General features: G+C 40.9%; 1 protein-coding gene across 1 annotated transcript in view; it reads right to left on the bottom strand.

The window, feature by feature from the left end:
• LOC120052026 (protein kinase C-binding protein NELL1-like) overlaps nt 1–19,128 on the bottom strand; it is a 536,246-nt gene that overhangs the window by 473,952 nt on the left and 43,166 nt on the right. The window contains exon 3 of the mRNA XM_038998895.1: nt 4,554–4,682. Within this exon, the coding sequence (XP_038854823.1) occupies nt 4,554–4,682 (129 nt within the window). The remainder of the gene's footprint in view (nt 1–4,553; nt 4,683–19,128) is intronic.

Genomic DNA, 19,128 nt, shown 5'->3' with positions numbered 1-19,128 from the left:
GTTTATATTTGCGTACTATTGTTTGTACAGATGAACGTGGTACCTTCAGGCATTTGGAAATTGCTCCCAAGGATGAACCAAACTTGTGAAGGTCCAAAAAAATAATAATCTGAGGTCTTGGCTGATTTCTTTTGATTTTCCCATGATGTCAAGCAAAGAGGCACTGAGTTTGAAGGTAGGCCTTGAAATACATCCACAGGTACACCTCCAATTGACTCAAATGATGTCAATTAGCCTATCAGAAGTTTCTAAAGCCATGACATCATTTTCTGGAATTTTCCAAGCTGTTTAAAGGCACAGTCAACTTAGTGTATGTAAACTTCTGACCCATTGGAATTGTGATACAGTGAGTTATAAGTGAAATAATCTGTCTGTAAACAATTGTTGGAAAAATTACTTGTGTCATGCACAAAGTAGATGTCCTAACTGACTTGCCAAAACCATAGTTTGTTAACAAGACATTTGTGGAGTGGTTGAAAAACGAGTTTTAATGACTCCAACTTAAGTGTATGTAATCTTCCGACTTCACGTGTATTTGGCTAAGATGTATATACATTTCCGGCTGTATTACTGATCTTACATTTTTAATTAATAGATTTTAGATATGAATTCAAATGAGTTTTTTTGCTAAATGCTATATATCCATTGTTTAGCTGGAATGGAATTTTTGTATCCTGTATATTTGACTCTGATATGTAGCTGTCCCACCTAGTTATCTTAAAATGAATGCACTAACTGTAAGTTGCTCTGGATAAGAGCGTCTGCTAAATGACTATAATGTGAAATGTAAATGTTTTACATATAGATCTCACATAACTTTGTAGATTTTTGTCACAAATGTAGAATTTTTACAGTTCTTTATTAAATATGTAGTTTTTTGTTACATTTGACTGTGTTCCACTTATTTCCTTGAGCGTGAGTCAGATATATAGAGTTTTACAAAACAACATGATTATTTGTCTCTCTGAATTGAAAACATGAAGTGATAGATTTAATCAACAACAAAAAATGGCAGTCATTGAACAACCCCATGCTATGATTAGTGTAACGGCTTTCCTCCTCCTCTTCATCCGAAGAGGAGGAGCAGGGATTGAACCAAACTGCAGCGTTGTGTGATGACATATTATTTATTTAAACAAGACACAAAACGAACTATACTTGATTAACTACAAAACAACAAACGACGTAGACGCACCTGAACATAAGAACTTACGTATAACGAAGAACGCATGAAAACAGGAACAGACTACATAAACCGAACAAACGAACAAACAAAACCGAAACAGTCCCATGTGGCGTAACATAACACAGACACAGGAGACAACCACCCACAACAAACAGTGTGAAAACACCTACCTTAATATGACTCTCAATCAGAGGAAATGAAAACCACCTGCCTCTAATTGAGAGCCATATCAGGTCACCCTTAAACCAACATAGAAACAGAAAACATAGACTGCCCACCCAAACTCACGTCCTGACCAACTAACACATACAAAACTAACAGAAAACAGGTCAGGAACGTGACAATTAGATAGTGAAAAAGTCACATTAATATTGCGCCAATCCAATTCTTTGAGACTAAGCAGGAATTCAGTTTACAAAACAGGTTGAAATTACATCATAATGACGTCACTTCACCCAGCTTCTGGTTGTAATGAACTTATTTTGATTGGATGGAGCAAAGCAGCACCAATCGTACACTGTTGCGCCACAGACCTGAGTTCAAATACTATTTAAAATAATTTTAAATACTTTAGCTGGGCTTGATTAATCTTGCAATGCACAATGGAACCAATATAATAGTTGTGAATGTGCAAACCCGCCCATCTTGCATTCTCAAGTAAACTGTAGCAGTATTTGAACAATTTAAGATAGTATTTCAACCCATCTCGGCTGAGCCACAGCGAACCAGGTGGGGATTAGCATCTGCTGCCGGGGACAAATTAAATGGAGAGTAATTATCAGAACGATGCTCCCCGGAGCTTCCTTGTTCAACACCAAGAATAACACCATAACATACCAGGTGTGATCCTGCTGTCACAGACACACACAATAATAAGAATAACAGTGTGAAACCAGAAGGTGTGATCCTGCTGTTAGCTCTAGGTAAAGGAGACCGTTTCTGTTTCTATTCTTAACAAACTGAAGTCTGAATAGGAGGCCTGGTTAACCTTTTCATTCGTGAGTTCCAAATATCTCAAACGGTCGCCCCAGCGAGAGTTGTTTTATGCACGTGAGGTCAGAACTCACTTAGGTAATACCTTTGATGATACCAGTGGTAGCAATACATGTTTGAAACAGCTACAGAAAAGACAGAAATTCCAATGGGACAGTGTTGTGGTCTATATTCAGAACTACATTCCTTTAAAGCTTATAGGGGATATCATGTTAAATACTGTTGAAGTAATACGGCTACTGGTTCATCTGCCTCGCCTAAAGCGCATTCTTGAGGGAAGCTGCAATAGACCACCAAGTGATAACAGTAAGTATCTGGATAATACGGTATGTGTGAAATGCTTGATAATGTATGTGATATCAACAGAGAGGTATATCTTCTGGGTGATTTCAATATTGACTAGCTTTCATTAAGCTGCCCACTTAAGAAAAAGCTTCAAACTGTAACCAGTGCCTGCAACCTGGTTCAGGTTATCAGCAAACCTACCAGGGTAGCTACAAACAGCACAGAAATGAAATCATCAACATGTATTGATCACATCTATAATAATGCTGCAGAAAATTTATTTAAAGCAGTATCCAAATCCATTGGATGTAGTGATCACAATATAGTAGCCATATCTAGGAAAACCAAAGTTCCAAAGGCTGGGCCTAATATAGTGTATAAGAGGTCATACAATATGTTGTGTAATGATTCCTATGTTATTGATGTAAATAATATTTGTTGGTCTGTGGTGTGTAATGAGGAGCAACCAGACACTGCACTTGACACATTTATGAAAATGCTTATTACATTTACAAAACTGTTACATCCCCTTGTATTGATGAGGAATTGAAAAAGTGTATGGTTGAGAGGGATGAGGCAAAAGGAATGGCATATAAGTCTGGCTGCACAACTGATTAGCAAACGTACTGCAAATTGAGAAGTCATGTGACTAATCTGAATAAAAAGAAGAAGAAAATATACTATGAAACAAAGATACATTTTATAAAGAAGGATGGTAAAAAGTGTTGGATCACATTAAATTACATTTTGGGCAAAAATGCAAACTCAGCTGCATCATTTGTTGAATCAAATGACTCATTCATCACAAACCCCACTGATATTGCCAACTACTTTAATAATTTTTTAATTGGCAAGATTAGCAAATTTAGGCATGACATGCCAGCAACAAACACCGACAATACACATCCAAGTGTAACTAACCAAATTATGAAAGCGTTGTAAGTTTGAATTCCATAAAGTGAGTGTGGAAGAGGTGAATTGTTTTATTTATTTCTATCAACAATGACAAGCCACCGGGGTCTGACAACTTGGATGGAAAATGACTGAGGGCAGCACTGGGCAGCACTGCTGGCCCTTAAATGTACACTGAGAGCTAGCATGTCAATCTCTCATTGCTCAAAGTGGAGGAGAGATTGACTTCATCACTACTTGTTTTTGTAAGAAATGTTGACAAGCTGAATGCATCGAGCTGTCTGTTTAAACTACTAGCACACTGCTCGGACACCCATGCATGCCACACAAGACATGCCACCAGAGGTCTCTTCACAATCCCCAAGTCAAGACCAGGATATGGGAGGCGCACAGTACTACATAGAGACATGGCTACATGGAACTCTATTCCCCATCAAGTAACTAATGCAAGCAGTAGAATCAGATTAAAATAGACAAAAATATACCTTATGTAACAGCGGGGACTATGAAGAGACACACACACAGGTTCAGACACGCATACACACACACACACGCTAGCACACTCACTCTACACACACGTACATTTTGTATTGTAGATATATAGTTGGGTAATAATGGTATATGATGTACGGTTTTATCTTTTGTTTTATGTGTAAGTGCCTTAATGTGTTTGGACCGCATGAAGAGTAGCTGCTGCCTTGGCAGGAGCTAATAGGGATCCCTAATAAATACAAAATACAAAGGCAAACAAGCCAAGCATTTTGACTACTCAGTCCCATCATATGTCCGGGCTGTTCGTTACGATGACCTCTCGGCTGCCATCCAACTTCTGACACCAATGTAGCGAACGGCGAGGCAGTGCAGTGAAAGGCAAGCACCCTACACATTGGGCCACTTGTTAGGAATTGTAATATGGCTCATATCGTGAGGATTGTTACAATACATTGGTGATGTGATGATGATTAGTTCACAATCTGTTACCAACATTTTACCTAACATATTCTGGATAATCCTACAACCAAGCTTGGGTAACCTACATTTTACAAATGAAATTAGTTTATCAAACGTTCTCAGGATTCCACGCCAAATTAAAACACATTTCTGCAATTCACTGATAAATCAAACAGTGATCTAGCAATCAATTCATTCACAAATAGAGAAAGGAAGTATACATTACCTCGAAATAAGAAGGCTTTGCTATTGTTGTGAAGCCCTGCCACTTGGGTAATTCCATAAATTGCATTTGCGAAGTCAAGTTCATTGATGATATCTATCTGGTAATCGGGATCTATTCCAAAGCCGATAACTGTAGGGGGGAAATATTCTTTAGACATTGTCACACATTGGGTGCACAGTTACTATCACACATCCTCCCACCCATATGATCTGTATAACGTATATCAGCAAGGCACTTCTTTAATGATTGAGTTTGAGAATCAAACTTCAGCGTCTGCATGATACAACGAACTGCAACACAGTCAAATACATGGGGATTGAATCCATGCGATTTCAAAGCACCTTCACCAAGGTACAGTGGCAATCATATCAGAGACAAAACGCGTAAATTGCATGGCACTAGACATCAGATACCATATAATGACAGATCATTTTAAATGAAAGTCTACATAATCCAAATGTTAGGCTTATTGTCGCGTGGGAATACATTGACTGCTGCATCAACCTGTGCGACACCTGTCATTTCTCTAGGGACTTTTGCGCGTAATACAGATGTGGTCTGACACAACAACAAACCCTACGATTTTGGAGATGATAACTATGCTATTTATCTGTACTATAAAACGAATTTTAAAAACATGTGATTTATAAAAAAAAATCGATGAGGGGCATATTGATAAAACAATTCATTGATTAATAAAAAAATCTACGAGAGACAAAATAACGATCGGGAAGCTTGCGCGCAAGTTGCTAATTAGGCTATGGAGAAGGAGAGGGTGGGTGCGCATTAAAAAGCTATTGCTGACAGAGCTGATAATGATACCTAAAACAATATGTAAACTAACTGCATATGTCCCAGTGTGACACCTACCTGGTTTCGCAATGAGCACTACGGATAACAAAGCCACGTAAATATCCATTTGTGTGAAGTTGAACTGTACAGTTTCCTCAAAAATATCCGCCGTCGATCGCTTCGCTGGCAATCCACTTGCTCGAGTCTGTCTGCAAACTGCGCTCGTCTCCCGGTTGCTGGGTGCAGCGGCTCGGAGCGTTCCACATCAAGGAAATAGGGGTTCTTTCGGCGCGCACGTAAATTATATTGAATTTACTCTAAATACTATTGCCATCTATTCAATAGGCGATATTATTCACAAATCTTGACGAAGACCACATTAGCCATCCTCTTGGATTCAAATTAATCTGTAGACGATATGTTTGCGCGGCGAAAATGAACCTTAATCCTCCCCCTTTCAGTGACGATAGACACCTCCAATTCTGGAGGTGACGCTGGGGACCAGTAATAAGAGTTGGGATTCTAACAAGTAGGCTACATGTAATTACATAGCCTATTTGTTACGAATCATAATCTCTTACATAGCCTTTGCTCTTTTTTTGCAGATAATCAGATGCAGTATTTTTCACAACAGAAAAGGTCTATGATAATGAAGATAAGATTAATTGAATCAGGCGGATTTCTTTATTATTAACCAGCTAAATCCTAGTCAGGTCCTCATGAATGTGTATTTTTTTCGGGACTTCACGCTGTTAGTCTACATTCAATCCATAAACCCCTGACATGTGTCCGTCTCCTCGCTCTCTTCCCTTACCTCTAACTCGATCAATCTCTCCCTCCATCTCGCCCCCTGGGATACTGAGGGCTTCTTATAAGCACTCCAACCCATCTTCCTCCTGGGAGCTGTCCTTGTTGGATACCATTAATCACGCTCCGAGCTTCTCCAGTGCAGGTAATATCACATCCCAAATGGCACCCTGTTCCCTACTGTGCGCTACTTTTGCGCACGGGGCTCTGATAGTGCACTACTTTTGATCAGAGCCCTATGTATAGAATTGATTGTCATGTGGGATGCAACCAATATGTGCAGTGTGTATATTGTCAGGTTACCTGCATCGACACAAGCCATGCGCTGACATTGAAACAAGTACGTTTATTCAGTGATTATGGCATGTATGCACGGCGTGGACAGGACTCCAAGCCCTAGGGAGTGTAATATTCTCGTTGTTATGTGTGTGATGAGTCTACGTCTACTAATTAGTCACTATAAAGGAAACAAATATACCATCAAACTATGCTGGCAGATTCATCTCTTAAAATCAAATTTTCTTGTATTGTGCAATGCACATACTTTCAAATACCCAGGCAATATTAATTTTGGTGCTTTTGTTACAGAGTTTAGTGAAAATGAAAGATGCCTACCCAGCAAACCAAAATTGGTTCTGTGAAGATTCATAGAACATTCATTAGGTAGTGGCAAATGCTCTCATAACACAACAAATCTCCAGTTGTTCTGGTGATGTCGCGCCCTGGCCATAGAGAGGCTTTTATTCTCTATTTTGGTTAGGCCAGGGTGTGACTAGGGTGGGCATTCTAGTTTCTTTATTTCTATGTTTTCTATTTCTTTGTGTTTGGCCGGGTGTGGTTCTCAATCAGAGGCAGCTGTCTATCGTTGTCTCTGATTGAGAACCATACTTAGGTAGCCCTTTTTTCCACCTGTCTTTTTGGGAAGTTGACTTTGTTTAGGGCACATAGCCTTTAGCTTCACGGTTTGTTTTTGTAGTGTTCATTGTTTTGTTCGGCGTCATTTGTATTAAACCTCTTGGCAATAGGGGGTGCTATTTGCACTATGTAATAATTTCGTTCCCAAATTAAACTGCCTCGTACTCAATTCTTGCTCGTACAATATGCATATTATTATTCCTATTGGATAGAAAACACTCTCTAGTTTCTAAAACCGTTTGAATTATTTCTCTGAGTGAAACAGAACTCATTCTGCAGCACATTTCCTGTCAGGGAGTGAGATTTCAGAAATCGAGGTCCCTGTTCTGAGGTCAGTTTATAAGTCCCCATGTAAGCCATCGGGCTACATGCACTGCATACGTCTTCCTCTAGATGTCAGTAAGCGGGGAGAATTTTAATGGAGTGGATTGCGCAATCTGTGGCCCTATATAAGACCGTGGAACGGAAGTACCGTCCTTTTCAACGGTGCGCCTGGCGCAAGAAGACATCACAATGGCGTCCTGCAAACGCTTTCGTTTTAGTAGTTCTATATCTCCGGTCATGTTTTTATTCGTTATAGGTGTTAAAGACATCATAAGGTAGTTAATTTAAACCGACTTATAGCAGTTTATAGCAGTTTATTGCAATTTTCCTGGATTTCTTTGTGATGCACTTTCACGAGTTGGACACCTCTCCAGTGGGTGGCTAACGTTAGCGGCTATTTCGACAGGACAAGAGGACATCTTTCAACCCAAAGACGATTGTTCTGGAGAAAGGACACCTTGCCCAAGATTCTGATGGAAGCTCAGCTAATAGTAAGCAGTCTTTATGCTGTTAAGTCGTACTTATGTTGACAAATGTCAAATAATAATTCCGCCATGAATTATGGTGCGGTCTCGCTTTAGCGCACGCTGTATTGCGCAGTAACGTTAATTTTAAAAATCTAACACAGCGATTGCATTAAGAACTAATTTATCTTTCATTTGCTGTCCAACTTGTATTTTTTAGTCAAGTTTATGAATAGTTTTCGATTAGAATAGGTGCCTCTCCAAGATGGGGCCGGACAGATTGCTTGAAGTTTTGGCCACTAATCACATTGTATAACCACGATTTGTGCCGCTAAATATGCACATTTTCGAACAAACTCTATATGCATTGTGTAATATGATGTTATAGGACTGTTATCTGAAGAATTCTGAGAAGGTTAGTGAAAAAATTAATATCTTTTGGTGGTTTATACGTTATCGCTATGTTTGGCTTGAATCAATGCTGTTGTGATGTTTGCTATTGTGGTAAGCTAATATAACGCTATATTGTGTTTTCGCTGTAAAACACTTAGAAAATCTGAAATATTGTCTGGATTCACAAGATCTGTGTCTTTCAATTGCTGTACGCTGTGTATTTTTAAGAAATGTTTTATGATGAGTAATTAGGTAATACACGTTGCTCTCTGTAGTTATTCTAGTCGCTTTGGTGAGAGTTGTGATGGTGGCTGCAATGGTAAACTATGATTTATACCTGAAATATGCAAATTTTTCTAACAAAACATATGCTATACAATAAATATGTTATCAGACTGTCATCTGATGAAGTTGTTTCTTGGTTAGTGGCTATTTATATCTTTATTTGGTCGAATTTGTGATAGCTACTGATGGAGTAAAAAACTGGTGGAGTAAAAAAAGTGGTGTCTTTTGCTAACGTGGTTAGCTAATAGATTTACATATTGTGTCTTCCCTGTAAAACATTTTAAAAATCAGAAATGATGGCTGGATTCACAAGATGTGTATCTTTCATCTGGTGTCTTGGACTTGTGATTTAATGATATTTAGATTACATTTAAGTCATTTAGCAGACGCTCTTATCCAGAGCGACTTACAAATTGGAAAGTTCATACATATTCATCCTGGTCCCCCGTGGGAAATGAACCCACTGGCGTTGCAAGCGCCATGCTCTACCAACTGAGCCACACGGGACCAGGTGTTAGTATTTACTTGTGACACTATGCTAGGCTATGCTAGTCAGCTTTTTTACTGATGGGGGTGCTCCCGGATCCGGGTTTGGGAGGAATTAGAGGTTAAAATAAAGAAAATGTATGCTCAACACGCTGCATCTTGGTCCTCTTCTTTTAACAGCCGTGACAGAACTTCCCACCAACAAAGGACCAAGCAGCGTGGCCAGGAGAGGCGGAGCCGAGGATGGAACCAGAGCCAGTCGGGGTGAACTTGGAGGGGAGCGAAGGTAGTGAAGCAGAGACAGTGAAGGAGTTGATGGGGAGATTGGAGGAGAGAGCTATGAGAGAGCTGCTGTGTTGGTGCATGAGGCACGACATTCGCCCTACGGAGCGTGTCCTCGGTTTGATGTCACCTGAGTCTGCTCTCCATACTCGTCCTGAAGTGAGTGCTAGCCGTCTGGTGAAGACTGTGCAAGCCCCACGCACTAAGCCTCCTGTGCGCCTCCCCAGCCCTGCACGTCTTGTGCCAGCTTGGCGCTCCAGACCTCCAGTGCAACTCCACAGCCCGGTGAGTCTTGCGCCGGCTCTACGCACGGTTTCCCCAGTTCGCCAGGAGAACCCAGTGCGGCCTCTTTCAGCTCCCCGCAAGTGATGGGCTAAAGTGGTCATGCAGCCAAGAGGAGCAGTGTAAGTGCTAAGCACCAGAGCTCCAGTGCTCCCCTACAGCCCGGTTCGACCTGTGCCTCCTCCAAGGACCAGGCCTCCAGTAGGTCTCCTCAGCCTGGTTCATCCTGTGCCTCCTCCATGGACCAGGCCTCCAGTAGGTCTCCCCAGCCTGGTGAGTCCGGTGCCTGCTCCACGAGCCAGTCCGGAGCCTCCAGCGACGGCCTCCAGTCCGGAGCCTCCAGCGAAGGCCTCCAGTCCGGAGTCGCCATCGAGGGTGCCCAGTCCGGGGCCCGCAACGAGGGTGCCCAGTCCGGGGCCCGCAACGAGGGTGCCCAGTCCGGGGCCCGCAACGAGGGTGCACAGTCCGGGGCCAGCAACGAGGGTGCCCAGTCCGGGGTCGGCGGCGAGGGTCCCCGCACCAGAAGCGCCACCAAAGTGGGGGGAGCTAAAAGCGGAGGGGGGTCTACGTCCCGCACCAGAGCCGCCGCCGTAAAGGAAGCCCACCCAGACCCTCCCCTTTAGAGTCAGGTTTTGCGGCCGGAGTCCGCACCTTTGGGGGGGGTACTGTCACGCCCTGGCCATAGAGAGGCTTTTATTATCTATTTTGGTTAGGCCAGGGTGTGACTAGGGTGGGCATTCTAGTTTCTTTATTTCTATGTTTTCTATTTCTTTGTGTTTGGCCGGGTGTGGTTCTCAATCAGAGGCGGCTGTCTATCGTTGTCTCTAATTGAGAACCATACTTAGGTAGCCCTTTTTTCCACCTGTCTTTGTGGGAAGTTGACTTTGTTTAGTGCACGTAGCCTTTAGCTTCACGGTTTGTTTTTGTATTGTTTATTGTTTTGTTCGGCGTCATTTTTATTCAAGTAAAGAAAATGTACGCTCACGCTGCACCTTGGTCCTCTTCTTTTAACAGCCGTGATAGGTCGTGATTTGTACAATGTTTGTACAAAACATTCACATTAAGTTGCAAGAATGTTCTCAGGACGCATTTCATCTGTTCTTTACCTGGAAACTTAATGATAAAATTAGGGTAAGAGAAGATCCCCATGAAATGGATAAAAATGAATAGCAACTTATTGCCATTGGGAAAAACATATACACGATCGCAAATACCACTCAAATGGATGGCAGTTCATTCAAAGCTTATGGCACCTGGCCTATGGCAAATGCCAAGTGTCATACAGCAAAAATCCCAAAGATGGCGAGCGCGCTCTATTGTAAATTTTCATATTGCAAATGGACATAAAGTCAAGACCCAAGGGTCAAATTTAAAATAAATTTTAAATGAAAAAAATACAACTCCTTTTAATAAAGTGCTTTCTGGACCATTTTTAGAATTTAAAAAAATATGTTTTTGTCTATAATACATAACAACCATATGAACATACATTTGTCTTATTTTATTGAGTTTGTCCATAAGGCCTATGTTTTGTCCATTTGCAATATATGACCATAGGAAGTCAAAAGTCAGTGAACCATGGCCAAATGGCATGAGAAATGTCCAAATGCCATACATAAGTATTGAATGTGCCAAATCAGGATGTTATGGGGCTGCCTCTCGGGCTTCCGTGCTAACCGTGTCCCCTCGTATCGTCGCCGTTCCTCCTGCGCTATCTCCACCTGCTTCCATGGCAAGGTCTTGTCCCCTGCCATTACCTCCTCCCAGGTCCAGGATGTCCTCCACTCATCTTTCTCCCGGGTCCAGGATGTCCGCTCCTCATTAACACGCTGCTTGTTCCTTTTGTGGTGGGTTCTTCTGTCACGTTCGTCGTATGAATCGGACCAAGGCGCAGTGTTGTATGCGTACATTCTATATTTATTAAAAGAATGAACACTGAACATACTAACAAAACAACAAAACGAACCGTGAAGCAAATATGAATAGTGCAGACAGGCAACTAAACATAGAACAAGAACCCACGAACACAAAAGGGAAAATGGCTACCTAAATATGATCCCCAATCAGAGACAACGATAAACAGCTTCCTCTGATTGGGAACAATTTCAGGCCACCATAGACATACAAATACCTAGACCTACAAAATCCCTAGAACTACAAAAACCCTAGACAATACAAAAACTAGCATACCCACCCTCGTCACACCCTGACCTAACCAAAATATAAAGAAAACATAGATATCTAAGGTCAGAGCGTGACAGAAATAGACTACATTTTCTTCATATCATGTTTCTTTAGACCTGTTTAAAATAAATAATTAATTTATTGTGATGGTGTAGGCTATATGAAATGGATTTATTAGACTTTTTAAAATGTAGATGTTCCAAAGGTCTTCATCAGTGGATTGTAGGCTATGCGTGGAAGCCAGAAGATGCTAAACATGTTTATGCTGATTAATGGTTAATTGTCGTGAGACCAGCAATTATTTGCTTGACATTTCCTGGCTGACAAAATGACCGCCACAGCCCTAGGGAGGACCACACAACATATCATCATGTGACTCCAAGTTTACTTCAATATGATGGTTATTATATCAAAATTTGCGCCTAAAGGCATTTCCACTGCAAATTAATTTTACCGACAATATAGGTCCCACCATGTGGAACAAAAATTATCTGTTGGCATTTTAAAAAATTATATGACTTTACTCCGATAAAAACAGTGGATGGAAACATAGTTAGTGGCTTGCTTGCAGTGGAATTATGTCATTGAGTGGTAGCGGCATTTGAGAAGCAGGCAGATCGTTTGTTGAATCCTGCGGCAGAGCAGTTGACAAGGCACAGTATGTTTCATTGATGAAGTTCAGGCCCAGTGAATGCAGTATCTGCCTCCCAAATGGCACCCTATTCCCTGTATTGTACACTATGTTGACCAGGGAATGCAGTGCCTGCCTCCCAAATGGCAGCCCATTCAAAAGTAGTGTACTATACAGGTCATAGGGCTCTGGTCAAATGTTAGGAATACTGTAGTTGTTGGGGTGTAATGATGGAAACATTGCAATATTTCAGATAAAATGTTCAACTTGATTCACATATTCATCAACAATAAAATATGTCTTAGAGATAGCAGCCATTACATGGGCTCCCGGCTGGAGCAGCGGTCTAAGACACTGCATCTCAGTGCTAGAGGCGTCACTAAAGACACTGGTTCGATTCCAGGCTGTATCACAAACAGCTGTGATTGGGAGTCCGGGTCAGGCTTTGGCCGGGGTAGGCCGTCATTGTAAATAAGAATTTGCTCTTAGCTGACTTGCCTAGTTAAATAAAGGTCAAATAAATAAACATGAGTCATTGGGTGAAACCCTTGTCCTGGTTTCTGTGATTGAGTACACCAGGGCATCTTGGTGTTCCTTTGAGCGTGTGTGGGTTAGGTATCCACTGGGCAAGCTGTAGTTAACAGAAGGCCAGCAGTAAAATGAAATCAAAAACAGTATTATCCTCTTCCTACAATGGCCTATGTCAGTAAATCTCTCTGCTAGCTGAGCCAGCCACAAAGAGGAAATATTGTCCGAACTGTTAAACAGGAGCGCTATTTGGACTTAAATATTCTCCAAAATCCCAGACCAAGGGCAACATCATTTAGATTTTTTTTCAATTGCTCAGGTTTACCATCAGAAAGAGTTTTGGTAGTTTTGCTCAGTGGTGGAAAATGTACCCAATTGTCATACTTGAGTAAAAGTAAAGATTTTTAAAATGTAACCTTTATTTAAATGTAACCTTTATTTAACTAGGCAAGTCAGATAAGAACAAATTCTTATTTACAATGATGGCCTACACTGGCCAAACTCGGACTACGCTGGGTCAATTGTGCGCCGCCCTATGGGACTCCCAATCTAAGGTCATATGCACCCTGAAGCAGGTTCTCATCAAGGATTTGCCTGTATTTGGCTCCATTCATTCATTGTTCCCTCTATCCTTACCAGTCTCCCAGTCCCTGCGCCTGAAAAGCATCCCCATAGCATGATGCTGCCACCACCATCCTTCACAATAGGGATGGTGTTAGACGGGTGATGAGCTGTGTCTGGTTTTCTCCAGACATAGTGCTTTGCATTCAGGCCAAATTGTAAAATTTGTCTCATCAGACCACAGGATCTTTTGCCATATGTGACTTGTTTCAGGAAACTAGGCGCATGTCGTGGGTCACTACTACACAGGAGAGCTATTTGAACATAAAATGCAAGTAGAATTTTTTTTTTCACTTTCATGTGCCTTAATAACAAACGTGTATGCCATCTGTAAATACAAATACATTTGTTAAATTACGAGCCTAGTTCGTTTAGCCACAGAAAAATGAACAACAATCTTCCCGCTAACCACGATTGGCTGAGATAATGAGTGAGCTGGATGTGCCGTGAGATGAGTTCTGTCTATTTGAGCTGGTCAGTATGTATGGATAATCCTGTCTAAAGCGGTTATTTTACAAATATATCGTGTAGTAGAACTGCATATGTGTTACTCTCCACTTTCTGGAGAACCTTGTTTTGAAAATCAGTGGAATTAGAGTATGATAACTAATGGAGAAAACACCTGTCTCCGGATTACATCTTTAAACTAAGGGCAACCATGGCATAAGTGACATGGAGAAGCGTCTATCCATGATATATACAGGTAAGATCGTCTAGCTAGCTACATTCAGATATTACACGTTTCTAATTTTGACAGAAAGTTGTTTTATTTCAAGTTAAAGTGTACTGTTAGCTAGCTAGCTAACGTTAGCTGGCTGGCTCGCTAGGTAACGTTACGTGTATGATCGTATTATTCGTATGTCAGAGCCATTTGCTTTGCTAGTTATAGTCTAATGTTAGTTAGCTAACATTGAAACTGGTTGGTTAGCTACCTGCAGATTCATGCAGGGAAATAACGTCATGATTATGGTTCATTGTTTACCTAGCTAGCTAGCTACATGGCTTCCCGAGTGGCGCAGTGTTCTAAAGCACTGCATTGCTAGAGGCGTCACTACAGTCCCTGGTTCGTTCCCAGGCTGTGTCACAACCAACCGTGATCGGGAATCCCATAGGGTGGCGCACAATTGGCCCAGCGCTGTCCGGGTTAGGGGAGGGTTTGGCCGGGGAGGTAGGCCGTCATCACAAATAAGAATTTGTTCTTATTAACTAACTTGCCTAGTTAAATAAAAGGTTAAATAAAACATTCTTAAAAGGCTCCTATGCAAACAACCATTTCAATAGAATGTCACTGCGACAACTGTTGATAGACATAGCTGGTAAATTCGCTCTGACAATCTACTCCAATTTCAGAGCATTCTCGTTTGAGTGTGCCAGAGCGCAGAACAACTGATGAATGTACGAATGCTCAACACCTGTTGAATATTGCCTGTGTCAGTAAACGTTTTTTTTTAAGCGTAAATTGTAAAAACAACCAGCTCTGCTAGGGTGAGTAAAATGGTTAGTGACCTGTTCTCTCATTTCTTTCCGGAAGTAGCTAGCAAGCTAGCCAATGTTAGCCAGTTAGCTTGGGTGCTTGACTGCTGTTATGACAGAATGCTCGGATCAACCCTTAAAGAGATGGATGTGGCTAAAGCTTAATAAGAAGGTGTGAACGATGCTGAATGGGTGTAGACAAAGAGCTCTCCAGTAGGTACCAAATATTCAAAGGCAATATTCTCAAAAGGGAGATTACAAGTTTATCAACTTTCAAAGCAGAATTACTTCCCATTGTTTCTAAAATGCAGTGTTTGATATACCATTTTGTAGCTGTGTCTCTGCCTTTCTGCAAACTCCAGGCATGCTGTTATGTGCTTTTTTCTCAGGAGTGGCTTCCATCTGGGCCCACTCCCATAAAGCCCAGATTGGTGAAGTGCGGTAGAGACTGTTCTTCTTATGGCAGGTTCTCCCATCTCATCCAATGAACTCTGTAGTTCTGTCAGAGTGGTCATTGGGGTCTTGGTCAGCTCCCTGACTAAGGTCCTTCTTGCACGGTTGCTCAGTTTGCTCTGACAGCTAGCTCTAAGGCAGTCTTGGTAGTTCCATATGTTTTTCATTTCCCTGAGCTCTTGGAAATGAAAAAGACTCAAGAAATTGTTTTATACCCTTCCCTAAATATGTATATGCCTTACTACTTATCAAAGGAAATTGGATGCACCTGAGCTCAATTTTGGAGCGCCAAAGCAAAGGGGTGTGAATACTTACAGTACCAGTCAAAAGTTTGGACACAGCTACTAATTCCAGGGTTTTTCTTCATTTTACTATATTCTACATTATATAATAATAGTTAAGACATCAACACTATCAAAAAAACACACATGGAATCATGAAGTAACCAAAAAAGTGTTAAACAAATCTAAATATATTTTATTTTGAGATTCTTCAAAGTAGCTACCCTTTGCCTTGATGACAGCTTTGCACACGCTTGGCATTCTCTCAACCAGCATCATGAGTTAGTGACCTGGAATACATTTAAATTAACAGTTGTGCCCTGTTTAAAGTTAATTTGTGTTGTGATAAGGTAGGTTTGGTATACAGAAGATAGTCCTATTTGGTAAAAGACCAAGTCCATAATATGGCAAGAACAGCTCAAATAAGCAAAGAAAAATGACAATCCATCATTACTTTAAGACATGAATATCAGTCAATGTGGAACATTTCTGGAATTTTAAAAGTTTCTTCAAGTGCATTCTCAAAAAACCATCAAGCGCTATGATGAAGCTGGCTCTCATGAAGGATAGGAAGACCCACAGGAAAGGAAGACCCAAGTTACCTTTGCTGCAGAGGATAAGTTCATTAGAGTTACCAGCCTCAGAAATCACCAATTAACTCCACCTCAGATTTCAGCCCAAATAAATGCTTCATAGAGTTCAAGTACAGACACATCTCAACATCAACTGTTAAGAGGAGACTGCGTTAATCAGGCCTTCATGGTCGAATTACTGCAAAGACACCACTACTAAAGGACACCAATAATAATAAGAGACTTGCTTGGGCCAAGAAACACAAGCAATGGACATTAGATCGGTGGAAATCTGTCCTTTGGTCTGATGAGTCCAAATTTGAGATTTTTGGATCCAACAGCCGTGTCTTTGTGAGACGCAGAGTACAGTAAGTGATCGGATGATCTCTGCATGTGTGGTTTCCACTGAGAAGCATGGAGGAGGTATGATGGTGTGGGGGGGCTTTGCTGGTGACTGTCAGTGATTTATTTGGAATTCAAGGCACACTTCACCAGCATGGCTACCACAGCATTCTGCAGCAATATGCCATCCCATGGTTTGCGCTTAGTGGGACTATCATTTTGTTTTCAACATGACAATGACCCAAAACAAACCTCCAGGCTGTGTAAGGGCTATTTGACCAAGAAGGAGAGTGATGGAGTGGTGTATCAGATGACCTGGCCTCCACAATCACCCGACAACCCAATTGAGAGGGTTTGGGATCAGCTGGAATACAGAGTGAAGGAAAAGCAGCCAACAAGTGCTCAGCATATGTGGCAACTCCTTCAAGACTGTTGGAAAATCATTCCAGGTTACTACCTTATGAAGCTGGTTGAGAGAATGCCAAGAGTGCCTTGATGACAGCTTTGCACAAAGGGTGGCTATTTTGAAGAATCTCAAATATAAAATACATTTAGATGTGTTTAACACTTTTTTAGTAACTACATGATTCCATATATTTAATTTCCTAGTTTTGATGTCTTTACAATAATTACACAATGTAGAAAGTAGCAGAAATAAAGAAAAACATTTGAATGAGTAGGTGTCCAAACTTTTGACTGGTAATGTATATAAATGACATATTTCTGCATTTCATTGTCAATAAATATGGAAACATTTTTAAAAACATATTTTTAATTGTCATTATGGGGTATTGTGTGTAGATGGGTGAGGTAAACATTTGTTTTCTATTTAATACATTTTGAATGCAGGTTTTAACACGACTACATGTGGAATAGGGGTATGAATTCACATTGATTATTGTACCCGCTCGAGCAAAAAACTGAACCACTGCTACTCCAACTTCCACGATGCATACAAGGCCAAACCCCCGCCCTCCCTTTGGCAAATCTGACCATGACTCCATCTTGTTGCTCCCCTCCTATAGGAAGAAACTAAAACAGGAAGCGCCCGTGCTTAGGTCTATCCAACACTGTTCTGACCAATTGGATTCCACGCTTCAAGATTGCTTCGATCACGTGGACTGGGATATGTTCTGGGTAGCCTCAGACAATAACATCAATGTATATGCGGACTCGGTGAGTGAGTTTATTAGGAAGTGAATTGGAGATGTTGTACCCACTGTGACTATTAACCTGTTTGGGCTGCAAGCCCGACACCGCCCACACTATGACAACATCCAGCTCAAAGTGCAGGGCGCGACATTCAAAAGCTAGTTTTTAAAAATATTTAACTTTCACACATTAACAAGTCCAAGACACCAGATGAAAGATAAACTTCTTGTGAATCAAACCAACATGTCCGATTTTTAAAATGTTTTACAGGGAAGACAAAATATGTAAATCTATTAGCTAACCACGTTAGCAAATGACACCACTTTTCTAACTGCATCAGTTTCTTACTCCATCAGGTGCTATCACAAATTCGACCAAATAAAGATATAAATAGCCACTAACCAAGAAACAAATTCATCAGATGACAGTCTGATAACATATTTATTGTATAGCATATTTTTTTTCGAAAAATGTGCATATTTCAGGTATAAATCATATTTTACATTTCAGCTACAAATCAGAAAGTGCACCGAAAGCAGCCATAATATTTACAGACACCAACAGACACCAACGTCAAATAGCTTATTACTCATCATAAAACATTTCCGAAAAATATATAGTTTGCAGCAATTGAAAGATAGGCAACTTGTGATTCCAAACAATATTTCCGATTTATTAAATGTTTTACAGCGAAAACAAAATGTATCGCTATATTAGCGTAGCCACAATAGAGAGACACATTTGGGCGCCCACGACCCGTTCACATGCACGACAGATATATGAAATAACATCATAAAATGAGTCTTACTTTGGCTGATCTTTCATCAGAATGTTGAAACAGGCGTCCTCTGTCCAGATGAGTCGTTGTTTCGTTTCAGAATGAGAAATATCCCTGTTAATTTACCATTTCCAGTAGCCGTGGCCCAACGTAAACACAGTCATACGACGGAACACGGCAAAACTCCCGAATAAAGTTTCAATAATCTGATTAAACTATATTGAAAAAACATACATTACGATGATATGGTCACATATATCCAAAAAAATTCGAGCCGGAGACGTTAGCCGTTCGTTAGGAAGGCAAAACAGAAGTCCATCCCACTTCCTTCAGAATACCGGAAGTTGGCGCTCAGGTCAAAGAAATAGGTTTTTTTCCACCACAGACCAAGAGGAGCAAAAAAATTTCTTCTCTGACATCCTCTTTACACCAATAGGAAGGCGTATAGACTGTCAGCAGACTCGTAGGTGTTAAGACCATGTATAGGCATCAGATTGAAAAGAGCATAGATTTCTGACATTTCACTTCCT

This window comes from Salvelinus namaycush, chromosome 1 (assembly GCF_016432855.1).
Source record: "Salvelinus namaycush isolate Seneca chromosome 1, SaNama_1.0, whole genome shotgun sequence".
Classification (NCBI taxonomy): Eukaryota; Metazoa; Chordata; class Actinopteri; order Salmoniformes; family Salmonidae; genus Salvelinus; species Salvelinus namaycush.
Note: the sequence above shows the minus strand (reverse complement) of the source record. Positions and strands in the feature narration are given on the sequence as shown.